Source organism: Cydia splendana, chromosome 8 (assembly GCF_910591565.1).
Source record: "Cydia splendana chromosome 8, ilCydSple1.2, whole genome shotgun sequence".
NCBI lineage: Eukaryota > Metazoa > Arthropoda > Insecta > Lepidoptera > Tortricidae > Cydia > Cydia splendana.
Window position 1 is genome coordinate 9,717,344 of NC_085967.1, and position 24,957 is coordinate 9,742,300.

The 24,957-nt window shown below is 35.7% G+C and overlaps 1 protein-coding gene across 2 annotated transcripts in view; it reads right to left on the minus strand.

The window, feature by feature from the left end:
• Positions 1-547: 547 nt before the first annotated feature.
• LOC134792802 (5-hydroxytryptamine receptor) overlaps positions 548-24,957 on the minus strand; it is a 65,280-nt gene continuing 40,870 nt past the window's right edge. The window contains exons 2-5 of one of the 2 annotated variants that reach the window (XM_063764155.1): positions 9,824-9,908; positions 3,615-3,875; positions 2,472-2,715; positions 548-1,656 (exon numbers count right to left, since the gene is read on the minus strand). In XM_063764155.1, the coding sequence (XP_063620225.1) occupies positions 789-1,656; positions 2,472-2,715; positions 3,615-3,849 (1,347 nt within the window). In that variant the 5' untranslated portion in view covers positions 3,850-3,875; positions 9,824-9,908 and the 3' untranslated portion in view covers positions 548-788. Of the gene's footprint in view, positions 1,657-2,471; positions 2,716-3,614; positions 3,879-9,823; positions 9,909-24,957 lie in introns of both variants that reach the window. The other variant, XM_063764154.1, reaches the window with a different exon arrangement.

The following is a 24,957-nucleotide window of genomic DNA, read 5'->3' on the forward strand; positions in this document are numbered from 1 at the left end:
CTTCATTATATGGTTAAGGTTAAGTTTGATTTTTCATAATGTGCCTAACCGATCATTTCATGAAATGATTGCCACATCATGAAATTATCAATTCTAAAATGCAGCCACGATATGTATTTATTGTTTATTTATCTATTTATTTATTTTATTTTTTAAGGAGTAGGTACTTACAGCTGCAAAAACATTATATACAGAGACATTTAAGAATTTTGATTTTACTAACGCTTTGTTCATATTTATTCTATTACAACAGACGCACTATTTAGCTAGTTTTTTTTTTATTTCAGCAACTTATACAGCCATCGATCTCGAACTATTTATTATATCCATTATGACCACAAAATGACACGTTCTCGTTAGTAGGTATCGTTATGAAATATAAGGTCGATGGATTGATCCCTGATAATTATTAACTAGGTAAACCTGTCAATTTTAGCATAATTTCACTTTAAAATTTAAGTATGGTTGATGGATGAAGTTGATATTGTTTTTCTCTAAATATTCCATGTATGTTTTATTATTTTATTAAATAGGGTAAAAACCATCATAAACGTCCACGAAAAGTATTTATTTCTCCATGCGCAATAACAAAACATTATTTAGAGAGTTTTAAATTCATTTACTAGACAGCTATTCGTATTCACATTCATCACGTACAAAAAATAAAGGGGTGTAAATATATCTCTGAAAATGTAACAAGGTAACATAACGTGTGTCGATCTAGACGAGGTCAGTCGAGCAGAGACAACAGCGAGCGGGGCGGGGACCGAGACGGGGGCGGGGGAATGCTACGGGGGAGCGCGGCGGCGGCGCGCGCGCCGGCCGCACAGCAGCCGCTGGAATGCGTGCCTGAACTCCGGGCTGAACACCGTGTAGATGACCGGGTTGAGCGTGGAATTGAAGTAGCCCAGCCACAGCGAGAACGATGTCAGCACCGGGCTCACTTCGCAGTCGCCGCACGTCGGCATTAGGATGGCCAACACGAAGAACGGTAGCCAGCAGGCCACGAACGCGCCCGTTATTATTGCAAGAGTTTTCGCCGCTTTCCTTTCTCGTTTCGAATCGGCGGCCTCTTTCGGCTTTCGCCGCACCAGCGTCGGGTAGTAGGCGGCGGCAACGGCTCCGTAGCCGGTGGTTGGTGGGTCTTGCTCGAGGCCATTTATGCACGACTGCTTTTCTGGACTCGTGTTATTTGATGATACATTAGTGAAACCGGTGGTGGTGGTTTCGGAAATAGTGGGCAGCGGCCGTCCTATAACGGCGACGACGGCGGCTGCGATTCCACCGCTACCGCCGGCCGCGACGAGCGCCCCGCCCGCCGGCACGGGTGGCGGCCCGACGCCGCCGCGGGCCGTGGCTCCTCGTCGTCTGCGTATTCTCTTTCTAGCTGTTTGATATATTCGCCAATACAGTATTAATATAACCAGTACTGGCACATAGAACGAGGAGGCTGTTGCAAATATTTGATAGCCCACATCTTGACTAACGAGGCAACGTAGGTCTTCAGAAACCCGTCGGTTCCAGTCGGGGTCCTTCCAGCCCAGTAAAGGCGCGATGCAGACCATGAAGCTGACGATCCACACACACGCGATCATGGCGCCTATTCGCTTCGCGGTTCGTGCATGAATGTAATCTATATTTGTCACAGCCCAATACCTATGAACAAAACAGCGAGTATTAAATGAGGTCCTTTAACCCTTAAATGCACAGTGTTGCCAAATGTCTACAAAGCATTAGACAGCTCACAGATTTAAAAAAAAGGCTTACGTTCTTGAACGCACCTTTATACCAAACGTCAAGTAGTAGGGTGATGATTTAAGGGTAAAATTTATGCAATATTTTTAATTTATAAAAATTACATTCGTTTTAATACGAAAAGTCGGAAAGCTTGGAAAAATCCAGAAGTTGATAATTTTTAGTATGTGAATTTGAACGGTGTTTTCGGGATTTGTAATTATTTTATATTTAATAACTTTATCATAGGTATATCACAAATAGTGTAGGTACCTTACTAATGGTAGTAAAAAAAATCAAATATCTATTACTGAAAATTACATATTTACATAAATATGATTTAGCCAATTCAACTTCTAACACTGATTTTGCAGTGAAAATCGAAGTTATATTTTTTTTTACTATTTTTCCTAGAATCGGCAAACAATTATGTGATACATATATTAATTTCGGGCAAAAAGAAAAAATCATGCATTTAAGGGTTAAAATAATAACCAGTCATTTTTGGGTCTAACTTAGAAACGTGTGGGGTGTGGGATGTAAAAGGCCACAAAAACAAGTATTCTTTGCTTAACTGTCTAATTATAGAAAACATATTTAATTGATTACGTCTCCTCGTGTAATAAATTCGAAATAGAAACTGGTTATCCAATAGCTGTTAATGCTTCTATGCCTGGTAGGTCATAATAAGTTTTAAAATCAAGAAAGTACCACAAAATAACAATTTCTAAAGTTACCTGTCGAGAGCAATAGCGACAAGATGCAATATGGAGGCGGTGCAACAGAGTACATCGCCCGACGTCCACATGTCGCAGAGTTCGGGGCCCAGCGTCCAGCGCTGTGCCACCTCATACACCGCGCCCAGCGGCATGACCAGGCACGCCACCAGAAGGTCCGCCACCGCCAGCGAGAGGATCAGCTGGTTGGCCGCGCTGCGCAGGTGCCGCTCCAGCAGTATGGCGGCTATTACGAATACGTTACCTGAGCAGACAAACAACAGGATGTGGTGCAATTGTTTTGTACAGGGAGTTAAGAAGAGTCCAGGAAATGCTACCTACTTACGAATTAGTACCTACCTACTCACGTTTTAATAATAATTGTCATAATAATGTCAACCACATGTCATCGGTAAATATTAAAATTTGGGCTATTTTATTCATCCGCTTAGCTTTACTTCTTATGTATACTCTGTATCATGGTATATAATATACTCCGCCTGGTACTCTCTTCCCGTCTTTTCGTGGTCACGTGACTGACACAAGCCTACGTCATCATGCGACAGCGCTATATGATAATATGCGATAGCGCTATATATAGCGGCCATGTTATTGTGGCGTAGGCTTGTATCACTATGGGAAGAGAAGACCATGTTTTATTAGACTATGCTCTGTATCTTTAGCTTATTTAAATGAAAGTAAACAAATAATTTGTACATTTTCGGGTAGTTATAACATTTATTGGTCTGTCTGTCAGGATCTGTCACTGAACGACCTGACTTTAACCTACATTATTTGATCATATATAATGTCTCCATCTTGTACATTTTGTTCACTTTTATTTAAATACCTAGATACAGACTATAGTTTGGCGTTTAAAAGTGTTTAAACATACCTATATTGCAGAATATCAAATATCTAAAACTATACGATTACCTGAATAAAACATTGTTTGCTTTATTTCGATACATTTTAAGTAATCTTAACTTAAATTAAACAAAGAATTAGAAGTCTTGCTAAAATTTTCAATCAAAGACCTCTATTGTAGATGGTACCTACCTAAATCTAACGTATACAATTGGATACTTCAAAGAAAACGGTACAAAGCGTTCAAAACAATGAATCTTGATTACCCGTGACAAACAGATTATGAAATGTACATACCTACAACAGTAGCTAGAATGAGTAAGCCGAGAACAACGGCCTTGGCGGCGGCGCGCACGAGCGCCGCAGTGGAATCGAAGGGCGCGGACGAATCCCACCAACTGGCATTCAAGATCTCGGTGGCGTTCCATTCGGGAGCCCATTCCGTCGAGTTCCACGAGTGGTTGCTGGACCCCGGCAGGCGCAGGTACAGAGCCTCCCACTCCAGCAGGTCGCCTTCGTCCGCGCCCCCCATCTCCCCTCACCGAGACACCGCGCCACCTGCTGACAAATGTAACGTTACATTTTGTAATAATAATAGATACCTATCACAATGCTTTTCGTTTGAGAAAGTTCTCTTTTTGGGTCATTCTCGCATTTCGTGCAAATCGGTATTATTTGCAATATACCAAAAATATGATGGTGTTTTCGAATATCTGTTAATGCAAGGTTGTAACATAGGACCTAAAAAATATTGGCCCGCCATGAACAATTCTAAAAAGGTGGTTATTTTCTTTATATTTACAATTAACCCCCACTATTTTCATTCCTCTCTGCATGTAACGCGTGAAGTTATAACTTTGACCTCCATTTGAACCTTAAGATACTAAAAATAGAAAACTTGTTGTTGGTTCAGTAAACAAGTAATTTAGTTATGTTTTATATCGTATAATATTATACGCTAAGAAATTAACAATAAAACTATACAGCCTTATAAGTGTATGGTCCAAGCAATTCCTTCATTGCCGACGCGAGAAATGGATTAGCTATATAGCAAGGGTATATAGCACTTCCCGCGGATACAACACATTGTTCGTCAGTCAGTTGGCCGCGTGCTACCGCAGCGGTCGTCCGTATGTTGCTTTTGACGAAAATACCTACGTTCTCTCGTGTCGGGAAGGAGTGTGGTTCAGATAAATCTTCATCGCCATCTAGTGATTTATACAGTAAGTACCAATTGACCGTAGTTCTGTAGAAAGCGACCAACTTTTTATTTTTGTCAAAGTGACTTACACCCTAACTCAGTAGCTTTGGTCGCTTTCTGCATTGATAAAAAAATTGAGTTGGTCGTTTTCTGCATAACTACCGTCAATTGTGCATTATTAAAATTATACCTAATTGATGTGTTTTAGGGTAGCCTTTCGGGTGGCTTATTCTGCGAAATCATGGTCTGATATCAACCGACCTAGGCGACGAAAACTTCCAAAACTTCATTCATATCTGTTTCATTCATTTATTTTCCTTCCAATTTTGCCAGGGAAGGTAATGAACGAATTTAGAAGGTAATGATAATGTATTTGAGGCAGTGCATTTAATGGAAAGAGGGTTAAGTTATTATAAATAGAATGTTGGTATAAGCATTTAAAACTGTATGTAATGATATATAGGGGAGCCCAACTGGTGATTTTTGGATTACTTGGACTAGAGTGCAGTAGATTAACATAACCTGCCGCTCTACATATAATACCAGACCGCACTCAAGGACTGTGCTGAGAAATTTGACACGTTACTAAGAGACTAAGTGAGTTGGAATCATCTGATACCTGTCGACGATAAGGTAGAGAACGGGGCAAATGTTTGGAATAAAAGGTAGAAACTACAGGAACATAAACACAGGCCTCCGCCGTTAAAAGCGACAATTCCCAATCCGTGCGTGATAAATCTCAGAAAACTGATACCAGCACTAAAAAGCGGTGTAAAAACCTTCTCAGGGCGGTGGACCATCGCAAGTTCATCCATCTGTATATAGCTTGAGGATCGGAGGACATACGGGCATATCTGCTGTTATTCATGGTGCAATGTCGACGATCTTAAGCTCAAAGAGGACTCCAAGACTTTCAAAATAGGAGTACCCTCGACAATGTATGAATCCTGTTTTTTCGTGGTCATTTCGTAAATCCAACGTCAATGGGAGTCAGACAAAAACCAACCAGTAATACTTAGTTCGGAATCCTGATTCGAAACCTTCACTGGATCTAATTTACCAAAATGTAAGGGGTCTTAACACCAAAGTAAGTTTTTCGGGCTTTTATGCTGTTGGTCCAGACTACTTAGGTACCTGCATAAGGGGTCTTAACACCAAAGTAAGTTTTTCGGGCTTCTATGCTGTTGGTCCAGACTACTTAGGTACCTGCATATATCTTAAAGGGGTGTTTAGAGCATTTGATTGGTCCAATACACTCCATGCTTAATCTGGTACCTACTCTCCACAAGTACATAGCTTCACCATTGGAAGATTTCACGGGTAAGATCGATCCCAAAGTCAAGGTATTCTTTTCTTTCAGCTTTAGCAAAGCTGTTTGAGTCCATACTCCATGGCCGTTGTCGAAACAAGTGAAACCATTATTCCTGTGCAACACTCAGCATGGTTTCAGAGCGAGACGGTCTGTGGAAACTAACCTGACCTTGGTTGACACCATCTCAGAGCATCTGGATATGGGTATCCTGGTAGACGTCCTGTATTATGATTTCCGAAAAGCCTTCAATCGTGTGGGTAACGATGTATTCCTACACAAACTAGACGCTATTGGGTTCAATGCACATTTGCTTAACATTTTTGCCAGTTATGTGCGAGATCAACCGCAGTACGCAACGACCAGCATGGCCACTTTGTACCAGATCCGTACCATACTCGTTCTGGTGACAGCCAAGATTCAATCTTTGGGCCTTTCCTATTTGGAATAATGGTCAATGACCTGCCCTCGGTTATCCATAACGCTCGTTGTCTACTCTACGCCGACGATCTTAAATTGCTATATTAAGTTGAGAAGGAGGAAGATTCTAAGTTGCTTCAGGAGGATGTTTCATCTCCAGTGATCGGAATAGGCAGAGTATATTTACCTACACTTGGTAGAACAAAGTCATGAAGTGGAGACTTCCTTGCGATAATATTTTTTTCCGGGACTTCCCGGATTAAACAATCAGTAAAATAAATAAAATCTCATAATGTATCCCCAATGTACGTAAAATTAAATAATAACCACAACACTACAAGTTTGTACTAGTTTACGAGTGATAATATAAAATTATTGTATTTATATTATTACAAATTTTTCCTTCTCTTTTACGCCAATACCAGCTGTGTTTAAGTGAAATAGATAGAAATAACGGTATTACTATCTACTATGTTAATTGTACTTTCCATTGTTATCGTCCAAAAGACAAAGCAGATGTTGTTATCACTTATCGCTGTTACCTGCAACCCTTTTTTATGCATTAAATAGAAAGTTGACATCAGTTTCTTACTATCCCTTGTTGAGTACGTACGGAAGTGTAGATACTGTGTTTTTTTGGATATTTGACATTTGCTTGTTTACTGGAATTTCGCCTGCTATACTTGATTACACACGGCCTGAACTCGGACACCGATTTTGCTTTGATTGGATTTGGCGATTACTGGATACTGAAAACACCACGGATACTGCAAAACTACCAAGTTTCAAGGTAAGATAATGTATTTATTATTTAACATTTTTATCCCTTTCATTGTGTGTATAATCGAAAGTAAGAAAATAAAGGCTGAAATATATGGTCACGAACTATGACTATTGACTTGAGTCACTTGCCTATGTTCATAATTTGGCCGTGTAATGTATTAAACCTACATACATTATACTTACCGTACTGTACCTACATAAATAGACACGTGTAAGCTTGTAACGATTTAAATCATAAATATATGCGAAAAACACTGGTGTGTACTTGCCAGACTACAACTAAATTTGAGAAAACGGTTGTAAACTGTACTCGGAGTTTGAAGTTTGTACCTTAAAATGGGGGTTTGTGTTATTTGCAAGTTTGCACGTGTTGATTTTGATGGGAATTTGCAGCTTTGCTACACAAAGTTCAGCTCTTCGATTAGCTAGAAAATGTTGACACAACTCCCTACCCGTATGCCTCTGACCACGGACGTAATGTGACATCCGAAACCTTGGGCCAAATATTAAATATAAGTGTTACGCGATTAAGTCCCGTTTTCATTTAATAATAGGTATGTGTGAAAATGGTGTTAGTTTAAATCAATATAATAATTTTGTATTTGTAGATTGAGTTGCAATGTTATTTATATTTAGACTTAATAAAATAATAATAACTTTGAACATAAAGCGCGTTTATTAAAAATTAATATAGAAGAATCCGTTTACATATCGGTTGTTTTATTTTATGCCTATTTATTGTATTGAAGCAGTTTGCATTGTTTTTTGTACTATTCAGAACAATATTAATTATGCGGTAAGATCCCGGGAGTTTAGTCCCGCATAAAAATTTTGTTGTAAGGAAGTCTCCACTTTTTATCTATGTTCTACCAAGTGTAGGTAAATATACTCTGCCTATTCCGATCACTGTTCATCTCTGTTCCAATGGAGTCGGGATAATAAACTGACTTTCAATGCGGCTAAGTGTCAAGTGTGTAGTTTTAATCGAGCCCTATTTCCTACACTTGCACAATATTTTCTTGGACCTGAGCCAATAGACTTGGATCAATAGACTCTTGTAATAACAAGAGTCGTCTCAGTAAAGGATCTTGCGGTCATATTCGATACGCGGCTAACATTTCACGACCACATCAAAGCACTTGGTACTGTAGCTTCTGTAGATTAGGCTTTGTCACTCGCAACGTCAGAGAATTCCATGAACCTTGCTTGTGTTTTTTGTTCTGGTCAGAAGCAAGTTGGAGGCGTCAGCATTAGCCTGGATCCCTTACGAGTCAACGTACATTCTACTAATTGGAAAAGGTCCAAAAGAATTTCCTTAGGATATATTACCAAAAAATATTTATTTTAGGAACCCTGGGCTTCATTTCTTTGGAGGTGAGGCGCAACTTAAGCCTACTACTTTTAGCTTGTCGGGCTTTTCGTGGAGACCCTGACTGCCTTGAACTAGTAGAGAGAGGCTTGTAAGACTTTTTGTACCGGACATTAGACATATATCCCTTAGGCTTCTCCTGGTGCATCTCCTGTTGACTCATGACTGCTTGAGATTTTGCGAGTTTATGGAGCTGCGGTGGATGGATTGGCAGTCGAGTGTATTTGGATGTTAATTTTAAATTAAAGTATGTAGTTTCTCAGTGTGTTGGTGACAAGACTGATGTAGTGCTGTGTAAACATTAAATAAATAAACAATACGAAATACGTCTTCAATCACGTAAATTGTGCTTGACAGTCGCGATTGTCAAGCCGGAGTATTTGTTAAGTCGGCTTGATCGTCTGCACAGTGCTTAAGACACGTGATTTCTATGTTGTTAATTATATTAATGGTGTTAATTTTCTTTTTAATTTTTTTTTATTGTGATTTCATAAGTTTGTTTCATTACCGTCCACTGAAAAAATTACCATCCATGCCCATTTCATTACCAGCGCGTAGTTCCTTACCACCAGTCTTATTAAATGAAAAGGAATAAGGTTACGAAGGCCAGGTGGGTGCCTTTAGCATAAAAGTGTCAATAAATGAATCCAGAATGCATGAAAACCCAAAAATTTACCATTTAAAAGAAAATTTACAAATCAAGAGAACATCACCGATTTGCACGAAATGAGAGAACGACCCTTTTAGGCTTTCGTACCCCAAGGGTAAAACCGGGGCCCTATTACTAAGACTCCGCTGTCCGTCTGTATGTCTGAACCGTGATAGCTAGGCAGTTTAAATTTTCACAGATGATGTATTTCTGTGGCCGCTATAACAACAAATAAATACTAAAAACAGAATATAATTAATATTTAAATGGAGCTCCCATACAACAAACGTGTTTTTTTGCCGTTTTTTGCGTAATGGTACGGAACCCTTCGTGCGCGAGTCCGACTCACACTTGGCCAGTTTTTTTTAATAATTAGTATAATGTAGTGTGAAAATTGTCAAGCAACTGTCAAGCAACTTGCAATTGTCAAGAAACTTGCGGCTAAATTGCGTGAAATCAAAAACATGATCATGATTTTTAACAAGGAAAGTGACATTGCCCGCGCTAAAGCTTTAACAGCAACCCTGCTGCAGTCGCCATCTGAATGTAACCTTTACCAACAGCAATTTATGTAAATCTAAGGACCTGATGTAATTTGATCTTAATTTTGCCTGTTTAGGATTTGAAAAACGGGTACAAGTAGGTATTTTTATCTTGTAGGTACATTAATCATTATAATCATTCTCACAAACTTGCAAAGGCCAATGTGCCTAAACAACTTCAATTATATTTTAACATGAATATGTGTAGCTTAATTGTGTAGATGTGTACTTACTGGTTGTGTTGTATTTTCGGAGCAGGAGGCTCAATGCTCGGTCCACCATTGTTATTTCTAATTTATGTATTGCTTCCGTTCCAATCTGTAAAAGAGGTTTTATTGTTAAAATAAATCATTTTTGGTAGTCCAATCATTATGAGCGTCGTTACAAACAATGTTAAAAAGGATATTTTTTTTTGGTTTATACGTACACTCTGTTAATTGATGGGTGGGAACACTTTTATATAAGCATTGCTTAATTAAGTTACGACTTTAAAATTTGTCTAACTAATACGCGTCAATAGGATGCAATCGTATATCAGAAGAAGGTTGAATATTTAGAGACACATAATGCTGTGTCATTTTATGACTAACAAATATCTGGGTGAAGTTAGAACAGTTTAATGAGTACGTTTGTTTTTCGTTACAAATTAGGTGTATTTATGATAAGCACAAGGTCGTGAAATAATATTTAGTCTTGAATAATTAAGCTGCGCTAGTACCTACATTAGGTACTCAAGTATGAATTTACAGGCATGAAGAAAAAATCTGAAATATTTCACAAAAATATACGTTGTAAACTCGATTTAGTGCACTCGACTACATTCGTATAAAACGTTCGTCTGAAATTGATCCACTCCAGTTTAATTAAGTTGAAGTGTTTGATATTTCCGTTTACCGAACATAATTTGTTCACCTCAATACTGAGAAATAGAAAGTTAATATCCTCCAATTTTCCTTAATAAAAAAAATGGAATATCGCTCGCACACGTAGGTATATGCTTGTTAAAAAATTGGTTGAGAAATAGGATTTGAGTAAAATAAGTGCTTTTATCACACATTAAAATATTTAAGAGACTAAGGTTATGATAATTTTGCTCTTAAATTAACGTTACTACATTAACGTCACTCTACAGAGGTGACCGCAGAGTGTCACCTCTTGGGCATTAGCATGTCGAGCAATGGGACGTTTACCTTACCTATACATCATATATTAAAAATTTCGCCTATTGTTAACTATTGACCTAAAGGTTTCAATTAGGTCTAAATTAATCATATTGGTTAAATGCTCTTGTAATCTGTAGATAACAAAATATGAATAAAATACACACCACACACACACACACACAGCCGCAGTGATTCTGATTAAAAGTTGTTATTTGCATGAGTCAAATTCCACGCATTTTTCTTAACGATCCCATTAGTGATCTTGTTACTTTGCTGCCAGAATATTTATTGGGGATCGTTACGTTATCAACGTTATTTTTTTACTTTCAACTTAATTAATTTTAAAGTAAATATTTCAAGTTTCAAATGTTACTATTGCAAAACAAATCTACGTAACTTTTGGCTACTAAGCCGTTAGGGACGATTTTTGCTACGGAGATAGTTACTTATTGTGCTACAACGCCTACAACTGCTACGAGTGTATAATATCATGCTTCTCTCACAGGCCTATTCGGATTTAGAGATAATCACAAGATCTTAAGACGATTTAGAAATCACCTAGATCTACATTAGATATCGACTAGATGTGACTTGGATATCTAAGTCATAACTTGTCGAAATCGTTCAAGAGGACCTCCAGAATCGCGGAAACGTCAAATTTGACATATCTATCTTACAAATATCTTTAAATTATCCGTATCGTAACTTGTTGAAGTCTAGTAGAAATCTAATTCATTTTCCGAATCGAGCCCTCAGCATATCGCACTCTCGCATGCATGTTTACCTAAATTAAGGTGACCTATTTTTTTTTTCAAAACTTCATGCTGTAAATTTGCAGATTTTAATCATATCTATAGAATATGAGTCTTATCAATTAGAAAAAAAGATTATTACTCATTGATTACAATTATTTAAAACTATTATTCTGCTATAATCTGCTGCTCGTATGTGATCAATCAGTATTAATTAATTACGCCCTCGAGGATACTAAACTGTATCCATGGGGTGTAAAGTAAGAACGAATACTCTCAATACCCAAAATAACGATTAATAACCATTAATCTGTTGACTAAGCTAATATCAATAATAGATTTCATAGATTAAACACAATTATTAAGGATCTCATTTCCGTCGTCGTTTCAAAACTAATCTCCAGAAATAAATCTTTCGTGTCGATTTGTTAATCTACCTACTTAACCCTTTACCAGGCTGACATTTCAAAAATGACAATCGAATATCAGTCTTACTCATCGAAAATAGAACACAGGTTTGAAGTGCCGTATGTGGGAAATATGTATCCCTTAGCCTGGTAAAGGGTTAACAAGGTTCTTCCCCGAAAATTTATTAATTGAACTTTAAAAATAATCCCTGTTTTCGTTAAATAAGCTTTATTTTTGTAATAAATGGCGCCAGTCAGTTGGGGCGAGGAAAATAATTGTGACTGTTAAATTCAGCGACTAATTAATTACCCATTCTGAATTAGCTGTACGTTAACTCTACCTGCTTAAAGTATATAATGGGGTCGAGGTCGTTATTTGATAAACAAGTGAAGTTACAGTAGTTACCAAGATAAATATTTTCTTAAGGAAACTCGTTATGATATTCGCAAACTCTATGACCGCATATGCCGTCAATGTCAGTGATGAAAACGTTAAACTTGCTTAGGAGACCGATTCAGAATTTCTTTCTTGATCTGAAACTGTTACGGATTTGATTTGTCAGCTTTCAAAAGTGATGTTACTGGACCAGAAATGCCACTTTTGACAGCTGATATATCTCATATATCTTATTTAGAAACAACGTCTGTAGCTGGATAAACTTGTTTAAAAATCAAGTATTCCAAGGTAGGAACATCTTCACAAACTATGATCTTCCAGATATCTCTAAGAGCGTTATTAACTTGTTACCATCACCCATACCACCACCGCTAATTAATACCAACCGTAAACTTTTCCTAGATATCGGTCTGTTGTTTGTCTGATAATATCAATTTTAATTATCCAGCTTGTTTTTACAGTTCGTTACTACTGGCACGCAGGTAAGCCACGAAATCTCTATATCATCTATCTCTATTACTCTATTGTTTTGCGGCAATTTGTCATTCCTTCCGGTCGAGATTATCATGAAATCTAATTACATCCTGTGAGGCTAAATAAAGCTGACGTGCAGTGCTTCAAGTAGGTAATTCTTCTGTATATATTTTTTGATACAATTATATAATTATGGAATTTATGCATATACATACATATTTTTATGATTACTGAACATGGGACGCAATAAAATATAATACCTAACTATATTATAGGTACCTACCTAGACCAGAGTTTTACAATTTGTTAACTTTCTAATAAACAAATATTTATAAAAAACACACACTAATTGTGTTATGAAATTTCGGAAGAGATTGTTTGCATTTTGCCGATATGGACTACCAGTCAGAAAATTGGCATAATTAAGTCAGAATGTTTACAATTTACATCTCGTCGTAGCTTTGATGAAACATGTTTTCGCATCATGTCATAACGGCTGAATGGGTTTCATCTAGTGATCGTAGTTGGCACATATCCCGCATTGAGTGCTAAGTCGACTTTTGCTTCGCTATTTTCCATAAAAAACACAAAAATCAGCATATCAATTCTAAAATAATACACCTTATTATTAATGTTATCAAATTGGAAAAGTTAAAACGCAACGGCTTTTACGTCTAGAAACCGATTCTGTGATTATTGATAGCCAGATAAAATAAGAATGTCAATATTATAATTAGGACGCTTTGGGGTAAACTTTTATGTTTACCAGAAAAATGACTTAAATTTTGAAGGTATAATTTTTGTTTTAAAAGTTATAAGTGTTATAATGAAGTTAATATTATGTTTCATTAAAATCATTTAATTCATTAATTTGCAACCATAAATACAGCGTTATACAAAATACACAGTATAATACAAGAATCCTAGGGATGTAAAAGTTATAAATCTTTATCCACTTGCCAAATTGATCTCGCAAAGCAAAACGACAATTTTATAGACATGCATTGATCCGGAGCTTGCGCGCAATCAGCTCATCCCGCATGTTTTCTTCCAAGAGCGTACGAGTATACCACCGCTGCCGCTCCGTGCCATTTAAGACGAGTCATCAATACAGGGCGCACTGACTGAGATTGCTTTTTGATTTAGAGATTTGATATAAAGACTGTCATTAAACTTTATTTGACTTTAATATTTGCATTAGCTAAATAATAGGTATTTAACTGTGAACCTTGGTGTCCTTGGTACACAATTGTATAGCAGATAAATATTTATATTGGGTGCAAAGGCACGATACCTATATTTAAAAAAGTTCGGTATTTATTTTTTATATATACCGATCGTTAAGATTTAGTTGAATTTGTCATTAAAACACACATCCTAATTTTGTAGTATTTTCGGTGCAGCAATGTTGCATTAAAATAATCAGTATGCCCTTATGCACCTTAATTGATCACACGCGCCGTGCATTTGTAGATTTATTAGCTTTATTGTAAATGACTATTGATGCGTGACAATTATATGTAAGTATGTAAGTAGGTAAAATCTTTCTTTTATTATGAAAATGTATAGTTAAATAAGGTAACTACAACTACTGATCTGTTTTTAATGGAGTATTGAACAATACATCAATTTAATACAGATAGGCAACTCGCAGCTCAATAACCATTTAGGCAATTATCGAAACTACGCTGGAGTATTTTCAATATTTAAGTAACATACAATTACTACAAATATTTTATGTAACAAATATTTATTATTATGTATACCTACATTACCTACCTATATTTAGTTTTAGGGAAATGATAAAATAGTTCCTTAAGTCATTAGCCTAAACAGTTTTAGCTAAATATATCAGAACACGTCTTTGTTATTATGGTATTGTAATATAATTCATATTACAAACATAGTGCTAGTAGAATAGAGCCTGTATGGATGATGTTTTACGAATTTCAGGTAGGTACCGCGCGAAGATTGAATTGACACGTGTAGAATCAATGACATAAATCAAAACAGAAACACAACAACGAACTGTTACTTAACTAGATAATAAACATCTACGTAAGTAATTTATTATCCCGGTAATGACTGGGTTTGCGGTCGTAAATCTAGCTGGATAGAACGCGATATTAGCGAGGCTGTGTGCGGATGACTGCTCCAACGATTCACTCCCCGTTTAAGTGACTGGGTGCCTGTGACGGAAGCTATGACATTAAGCTATTATGGTACCATTAAATAATAAAAAAACCTACGCACAAAAATTATATAATTTTGAAAAAGAGCTGATACTGAACTTCACACTGTTGGATCGATTATTTATTTTTGGTCGGGGTTTAAAAATAATTCTTTAAACCGAGTGGCGGCGGTGGCGATAAAGTGTAAAAAGTAGTGATCGATTAATTTTCTCTCCCGCAAGAAATGTAGGTACATGTACATCTTTATTATTCACACGACGGTAAGTATGTGAAGATATTTAAAGTTATTTAATGTAAAGTATACCTTATACTAATCTATGCAATGCTTCTATTAAAAAAAAAACAACGGGTTGCACTCCGGGAGTGCCGACAGAAGTGAAAACCTTAATGACTAGTCCAAAATGTCTGCAGCACTATGTATAATTAGGATTGTTAATTTTTTTTAATGTTCTATTTCGAAAACCATTTCGAGATATAAGGTTTTTAAACAATTTCCGACATTTGCTGCGATATAATAATTGAGGATTGAAGATATTTCAACAAATATCCTTATGACCTTAGTTTGACCTTCTCCTGGGCTGAATGTAAAGTCCTGCGCATAATAAAAGTTATCGAACCATAGTAAATAAATCCGTCACTCACGTAATTGTCAAAGATATCATTGTCATCGATTGTCATAATTAAATTTTTCAGTTAAACCGCTGCGCTTGTTTGTTACGATATGATTTATAATTAATACCTAAACAGTAGATTTCATTGCTTAATAATATATCAAAAACCTTGTTCCTACGTGTGGGAATGATTCACAAAAATAATAGTTCGAATCCACGAAGACCTACGACGTGAAAGATGGTGCCGTGAATTAAACCTACTTCAAGTGTGACACACAGTATTGCTGTGAGGATCACGTCGATGTAAGTATAAAATTAATATTATTTTACTACAATTACATAAAAGCTCACTTTATTGGTAGGGTCGTGGTACCTATTTATTTTCTGTGGTAATGTAGCCAGAGTATCTAAAGGCAAACCGCTAAACAGAGATGGTGCCTACTAGAAAGAAAGAATATGAATACATAGCCATACTTAAAGTTCAACCTGAAACTGCTTTATAATATAAAATATATAATTTCTATTTCCAGGTACATGTTGCAGTTCAAGCTGCTGATATCATGGTGGACAAGACTTAAGTTAATAAAGAGTTGTGAATAATAAAACATGTTTTTGTTTACCTACTTTTTTATTAATTTAGGAAATATATGCATATATGTTTCCAAAAACATAGTGACTTTACATATATGTATGTTTATCATGTTCTGCACGAGCATCTGACAATGATGGTTTCTTGTTGACCAACCAGAAGAGAAGTGTATGGTTTGTTATTTAGGGCATTATTTACGGTCGTAAATTATTACGACGATTAATAATTAATATGACGTTCGTTTCAATACAAAATGCTCAACTTTGTTCTGGGCCTAAGTGCCTTAACAAAATCAACCTCATTTGTACATTACATATCCCACAGCTGTATCTAAATAGGAATCACGATAACCTGAAATAATAGAATATAATTAGCAAAATTGGCATGTTCCTAATATAGTAGTATAGTACGATATCCAAACAATGGTGACAAGCCGGTAGAAAGTACCCACTGGGTGCTAAGCTACCTTTAGCAATGGACGCTTGTAACGATTTTATGAATCCAATCGTGTTACAAATTTGGATCAGTTAAAATATATACCTATGATGTAGGCAATGACCTTTTATTTATGTAGACGTGTGACGTTCATATTGGATGCTATATGGATACATACTCCAATAAAACTAAGTTATATTATATAACTTAGGCAGATTTCTGGAATCAGCTTTCACAAATTTATAGCGTAGGTATTTTGAAAGTAATGATTTAGGGATTCAAAATAAACGAGTTTTCCATTCCAGACGATAATATTATTTATAGAAACACGTGACACTGACATTGTCCACAGGTGACATTACAATCAATTGACAATGACAACTATTTTTGAAGTGAAAATTAATTGTTTAAAATTCGAATAGAAATTGTAAAGTTACCTTGCAGACCTCGCATCTAAATATATTTGGTCATGATATTTTGAGTTTTATTCACCAGTACTAGAGTTCACTTTTACTAACGATTTCATCAAGATGTAGCTTTATTGAATTATATTTGAGTGATATAAAGTTAGAATGTAACTGTGAGATCCTCGTATTTCAGCCCGTACTAGATTAGAACATTGAGCTTTATTGCTTAATATAAAAGTCCAGTTTTAAATAATTGACCTGACTATGATACGTTATGACTAAAGTTCTTTGGTGAATAACATTGTCCGTGACACATGACGTCAGCGTTACGTTACGTTACGTTACGCTGCGAGTTTATCATTTTTACCCCACCTCAAAAAGTGCTCAGCGCCGCTAAAGAAGTTTTCACTTCAATAATTTAATTACGCGAAATCGAGAGACAAGTATCCTGATTAATCCTGAATTAATGATCCAGCAATTCAGTATGCGGCAAACGTGCCATCACAGCCTATCGTTTGTTTGTGAACTCACCCAAATGGCACCTTTTTATAATGTCACATCTCGTTAGAGAGGAAAAATGACGAAGGTGAAGCTTAGGTACAGGTACCTACGGAAGTGCTCTCCTCGTAGTATTTTTCATTATAATCGGAGGTGAAAATATTTTATATTACATAAAACTCAATGAAATGAAACTGAATTGGCATGGGCGTTGTCATATAAATGGAGGAGGTCAATTTGATTTTGGTACAAAATTGACATATTGGCTTTAAGTAGATTGGAATCATTTTTGCAACGCAACAGCGCTGTATTGCGCAGAAATAAGTGTGCGCTTTTGTAATATTATATTGTATTTGGACGTCTGGCGTATCATGTTTTATATCGTAACGATGTGCTACTACTTTATATCTTCTTATGATACAATTTCATTTAAGTCTTTGCTTATCGTGACGGCAAAACTAAAACGTTGGACGTACACGATCCATTATAAAAGACACAAACATGTGATCTCGTTGCAACGGTAATCATATTTATGTTAGATTTATATTAGTTTAAAACAAATTAAATGTAAACTGAAATAAATGTCATATACTAAGAAAAAGTGACCAAGGCCTCTAGTGCCCCAGGCTGGAATCGAACCAGCGTCCTCTGCTACCGCGGCGGGTGCCTAAGCCACTCGGCCATATCGTGGCATATATCGGGGGGGATATATAGTAGTGTTTCTACACGATAAAAAACAAATTAAAATATTTTTCTGAAATAATTTAATTTGTTCAAATACTTTAGAAATTAAATGTAGTCCGTAGGTGCGCTTGGTTTATCTAGGTATATATTATTGTGCAAGCCTGCCTGTGGTCGTCGGCCGCCAGACGCTTGCAGCTGACAATTCTATTTACTGTCAGCTTTGTTGCTTATTAATTTAAAATATGTTACATTATACACCGCTGCATACTACACTGATATCTGAAATTTCCAGTCCAATTCTTAATTTATTATCAGTACCTAAGGGGAATGCTTTACCGGTGGAAACCCGTATGTTATATGTATAACATACGGGTAATAACGGGTATAAGATATGTATTTATATTATCTATACGTACTATACAATCTATAAATTGTATATATATGCAGATGTCAACCACAATGAAAAAATCAACAATGATCAACTCTGGCTAACGTGGGACTCAAACCCACATCTTTGGATTGCCGGCCCAATGCGTTACCAATTACATTGTGATTGACATCTGCATATACAATAAATTACATATTTATAGATTGTAATAATGTGGTATGTCCCACAATAAAAAGGAAAAATGTACTGCACAATTAGAAAAGTTTAGCTTACTTGAAACAGGCGCTCGGCAAACGGCTGAGGGAGGCAACGGGCGACCCCCGCGCGGCCAGCTTTCTCGCGCAGAGAATTGCAATCGCAATCCAGCGTGGGAACGCTGCCTGCATGTTAGGCACCCTCCCGAGGGCACCAAATTTTGATAGGTATTTTTGATATTTAGTTTTAGTTATTTTAATTGTAATTAGTTTTAGTTTTATATTCCTGTTTGTCTTTTAATAATAATTATTAATAAATGTTTATCATATTAAATAATTCGTCGACATTTATATAATTATTATAAATTTTAACTAACTTTAAAATATTGACTACTCGCTGTCGTGACCCGGAAGTAAAACGAAAGACATCGCTTTCTATTACCTCATTTTAATGCTTGCTTTGTTTTATTAAAATATTTCATTTTATGGTGCTTAAGAAAAGCTCGCCAAAAGAAGATTACTGACTTTACCTACGTACTTACAAGTACTTATGACTTGAGCGTACCTACTTTGTCAATTTAAGTAAAACGAGAGGAACGAAAACGTTATTTTTTAATTAATTGCTTGATATTTATGGTTCTAAAACAAAGTATACGCGTCTAAGTGAAGCATGCATTTAAATTTAGCAAACTTACACAAAGAACAGAATTTAGTGAAAGGTTCTTGGGGAATGACTTGAGGGCAACTTAGTAAACAACTTACGTGTACAACTTTCGGAGATCTGTTAAAGTACGTTAATAGTTTTTGTATATTAATATTTTATTTTCATAAAATTAATTCAATATTTATTTTTACAGTAGTTCCATATTCCTATACCTATTCCTTTTTATGTTATATTATATTTATACAAGATTGAGGCAGCGTGGTTGTATAAAATGAAAAAAATATAACATTTTTACAAAATGTTTAATTAATAATAATTTTAAAACTTTGTAGGTACCTTCTCTTTGAAGCCAATCGAACTTGCTATGCTCGCGTCGAATTCAAGGGATTGGATAGAGCGAGGTGAAGGATCTTTCATGTTTTACGTGATGTCGATTTTTTTAATTTTTTTAAAGAGAATAACTACACGAGTATGAGTAGGTGCAGTCGAGTCTACAAACATCTTTACAAGCCATCGTTTCAAAAATATATTTACACGTCCTTAAGACACTGACAATAGGGTCGTGTAAATATTTTTGGAACGTTAGCTTGTAAAGATGTTTGTGAACTGGACATGTTTTTTACTCTCATATTACATAACATTTATATGAATATTGAATTATACAAAACGAATACTTTTCATTCAAAATAAAGCATCTTATCTTACATAAGAGCTTTCTCAAGACTAGACGTTCTATTTAGAGTTACCTAGCCGTTACACTACACGAGGCTTCATTGAAGGAAATGCAATCTGAAACGCGCTCCCTATCCGCTTCGTTATCGTATCTCATGAAAGAGATCTATTCAATCGCACACAATAGCAAGATCGGTAACATACCTTAAGGTAGGTAATGATTGTAGGCTTTTATTGGTTTTTCATCTTCTGGATAACACTATCGCTTTTAAAGTTTAATCCAGGAATACATCTTTTATTTTTTCTCAAAGTTTCAGCATCGCAAATTCTCGGTAAATATATATTTTTTATACGGACAAGATCCATATTATATGTATCTATGTGTTTAGCAATATGTTATGTTATTACCGCATCGTGGCTTCTTGGACGGCTATTGTTTGCACTTCGACTAGAGTCAACAATTTCGATTGAATTTTCGTTGCTATCGTAATATCGGAGCCGGCTACGATGTGATATCATAGATGTGAACGCTTAGAGCAGTCACGTCCCTGCAACGTCTTGGAAGCTTAGGTCAGCTTGGAGTTAGCACATTGGCAGTAGTGTAAATATAGGTATTTTAGCGTCGATGCCGAGAGCTAAATTGCACTCACGTGAAGTACAGTACCTAGGCACCTATACAAATAAATTTCGAATTGCTATTACTGGAAATGATGCTTTTTCTTCAATTTATTCAAGAGGACATTTTATAAATAAAATGAAATCTTGAGAATTTAAAATGGAATTAAACTACTGCATTTACTGATAATAGCTAAAAGTGATCATAAAGTTCATTCGATTGTAAGATTACGTAAACAGTTTCAAAGTTCATAGATACCTTATCAATCACTAACCTGAACCCGTTCTTAACGTGTTAATTTTTTTAAAGTTGCTGCAGAAAACCTAATTTAGTGACATGTACGCCTTACAGACAACGACATATCGATTATTTGCCGCTTTGAACAACCATTTAAAAGCGGATCTGAAACGACTCTGAAACAAAGGGCCAATTGCCAAACAATATTATAAATGTATTTACGCCATGTAATGTCCCCTAGAGCCCCTGCCCGACGGACAAATGACATTTCCAGCCGTTTCAACAGTAAATGACAAATACGAGGCAAACAACCTATTGTACTGAGCACAATAAACGTAAATCTTGAATGAGGCGTCCTCCCTGCTGTATTAGCTTCAATTTTAACTAGATGAACTTTGGTATGGCTATACGTTTATAACGTAAATAAATTGCTTTACTTTACTTTACTTTAAACATATTTATATCCTACAATAAGTACAAACAAGGTACCTGGGGGCCGATTTTTGAATTTAGATCGCTCAATTTCGTCACTCGAAAACTGTGGAAAACGGCGAATTGCTTATTTTTGAAATACTAGCGGTAGAAATTGGGAATCTAGTGGTATTGACCACTCGTTTTCAATTCTATTAGTAGAATTTAAATGCCTAGTAGTGGAGATATTATTGAACAATATACACGAAATCGACCGGTCGAAATTCAAAAATCGGCCCCCTGGGTGAATTGTAAGTTCACATCGCCTTCCCGGCGGCATTATTCTGACGCTACAGTAACCGTAGGTAGCGGTCATGTTAAAATACATTTTGCACAGTACATATAACCTGTTAAAATCATAGCCTTCTATTTGAACTTTTCCATAATTATTACCTACGTTTAAAAAAATCATTCAAATACATGTATTTGCTTACCGCACGATACAAACTTCCTCCCCGCTATAGGTAGGTACTTAATTATTTCAATAAAACCGCAATGCTATTGGAAATGCGACTATTTAATTACAGGAATATGCGCTTATTAGTTACACAGGTTACAAAAAATACTGAACGTTTCCCTTCTAAATACTATAATGAACTCGATATTGGTGCAAAAAGGCATAAAGTAATGAAACAAAAATCTAAGTAAAGTCAGTTTTGCGATATTAATATCTGTGAGATTATGCGTGAATTCTGTGCCGCAGACAGCGAGACGCGAGTATGTATAAAAGGCCTGTTGAGCAACAAAAACCCGATTGAAAACCAATAAAATCCGGAGCTTGATACATTCGAATAGTGAGGATCAATATAGCACATCGAAACGATACTCGCCCGTTAAATACAGAACACATTAATGCTCGATATCTTCAATAAATCCAAAAAAACACTGAAAAGGTTTTTATATTTCAACGCGATTAAAATGGGATGAAATCTGTCCAATTCGTGGCGTTAACTGTGGTTTAATACTACTGTTGAAATTTAACAATTTTACAAATTATTATTATTGCCATTTCGCAATTCAACAACTACATAGGTACTGTATGTACTGGAAACTTTACTAACCTTGTGATTTATGTTAAGGGACACTATTAGATTTAATATATACTTATAACTACAGTAACTTCAAGATTTCATAAACGGTCTAATCGAACGAGCGAGCGAGCGAAGCGAAGTGAAGTTCTTACATTCAACTTTGAACACACGGCTGGCTAGGGGCACGTGCCGGCATTTCGATGTTTTTAAGCTGAACTATCAGAGGATAGTTTGATACACAATAACTTAAGTAAATTTGTTCTAATTTAAATGAAATTAGGTGACCGTATAGTTGAGGGCATTATATTTTTAGTCATTAAATTTTGAGCAGGCTCGATCAAGAGGTTATTGAGCTAGAAGAGCTTAAAATTCTAAAAAGCTATTTGTGAGGGGTCTTGCTATTATGGTCATTTTAATTGCAAGAAAGTATGGCCGAGTTTGGTATCAAATGGAAGTGCTCGGTTTACACATTTATAATATTGTTTTTTAATTTAAGATTTAAAAATAATTAGCAAGATAAAAACGAAATAAAATAAACATATTATTAGTATTTGACATTTGACAAGAAAGATTACGGCTTACCACAAATACAGATTATTTTAATCTCTACGGTGACTTATATTTTATCAATTAAGGGCTCCATAGATCTTGCAACAAATCGCACGCGGTTTTCGACCCTTTGACGACTAAGTAGCATAAGTAGCACTGCATTCAATTGATCTTTTTGGCGAACCGCGAGTTCTCAGTTCGGGGCGAACTACTAGTTAAAATAAAATAATAACTCGATTGAAAAGGAAAATACGTTTTTGTCTGTGACGATTATGAGCTAAGAACATAAGGAGATCTTATTAAAACGGCTTAATTCACGCCTCAGACACTACATATAAGTTTTAGTGTGCCATTAATCTCGGTGGATAGGTACCCACTGGGCTTTTATGGTGGTAATTTAAGCCATCGGTTGTTCGTTGAGGGAGGCTGCGATGTCGTCACGTCCGGTGTGGCACAACGTCGCAAGGAAAGCTATAGATAGCCTACATACTTTAACATTATAGTATTAGTATATGATAAATCTAATATAATCCAGTAACTTTGTCGAATTTTGTAACCTGGCTCTTTTGCGTCAAATCCGGTAGTTCTGATTTTTTGCAGACTTGTTTATGATGTTTGCCCAATGAATAATCCAAGTTTGTGACTTCGAGCGCCGAACGCAACTTTGTCAAAAATCGATTAAACCGCATTTTTTTTAGATTTGGGCGATTATAACCCTAAAGTACTAGTTTTTGGTAGTAACTTCCTAGGGCGTTTTTAAAGTAGACTAAATTTGCTACAATAAGACACTAGAATTGTCTCTGTACATCTAATATTTTCCGAGATAAAGCCTTTCAAAATTTTATAATTTTACGCCAGTTCTTAGCTATAATAATTATAAGGGTTAGGTTGGTAATTTATATGGAATTCATCACCGGCACGTTCTACAAAATATTTATTTTCCATAAAAATTTGCCTATTTTGAAAAAATATTTTTTTTATGGAAGATAAATATTTTGTAGAACGTGGCGGTGATGAATTCCATGTAAATTACCTACCTAACCCTTATATTATACCTAAGAACTGATGTAAAATTATAAAATTTTGAAAGGCTTTATCTCGAAAAATATTAGATGTACAGAGACAATTCTAGTGTCTTATTGTAGCAAATTTAGTCTACTTTAAAAACGCCCTAGGAAGTTACTATCAAAAACTAGTATAGGTTATAATCGCCCAATTCTAAAAAAAAAATGCGGTTTATTCGATTTTTGACAAAGTTGCGTTCGGCGCTCGAGGTCACAAACTTGGATTATTCATTGGGCGAACATCATAAACAAGCCTGCAAAAAATCAGAACTACCGGATTTGACACAAACGCAAAATGTATAATTTTACTGTATTAATAGTATTTTTATCTGAACTATCAATAGCTGTTTATTAATGCAATAAGTAGTCGTAGTTATACAAGTTGTTACATGACGTAAAACAAGTATCTATAAATAAAGGTTTAATTAAATGTATCTGAGTTTCAACGTCCAAGTAGAATTGTACCTAGGTATCTATAATTATTGAGCATAAAATATTCGTATTTAGGTACAAATTATACAACCATTTATTAAATAACTCGTTTTATGGAGAGGTACACTGGTTTACCTATATTAATGGTATAAAAATAATTATCCGAACTCATGGAGTAATTTCTAAAACTAACTGAACTTAACTAATAAAGAAGTAAATCTTGATCAATATCCTAAAATTGATTTTGTTGTTACAAACCAGCCTATTGGGCTATTGGCCGATGTAATATTTCATTACTGTTATGCAAACATGTCTTTTAGAGTACACAGAAGACTTTTTTAAATTCCTGAGGTCCAACCCGTCATCCTGGCGGTCACAAAGCAAAAGATCCACTCGAAGTAGAGTCACTTATTCATTTTGTATTGAGGAAATTCAACAAT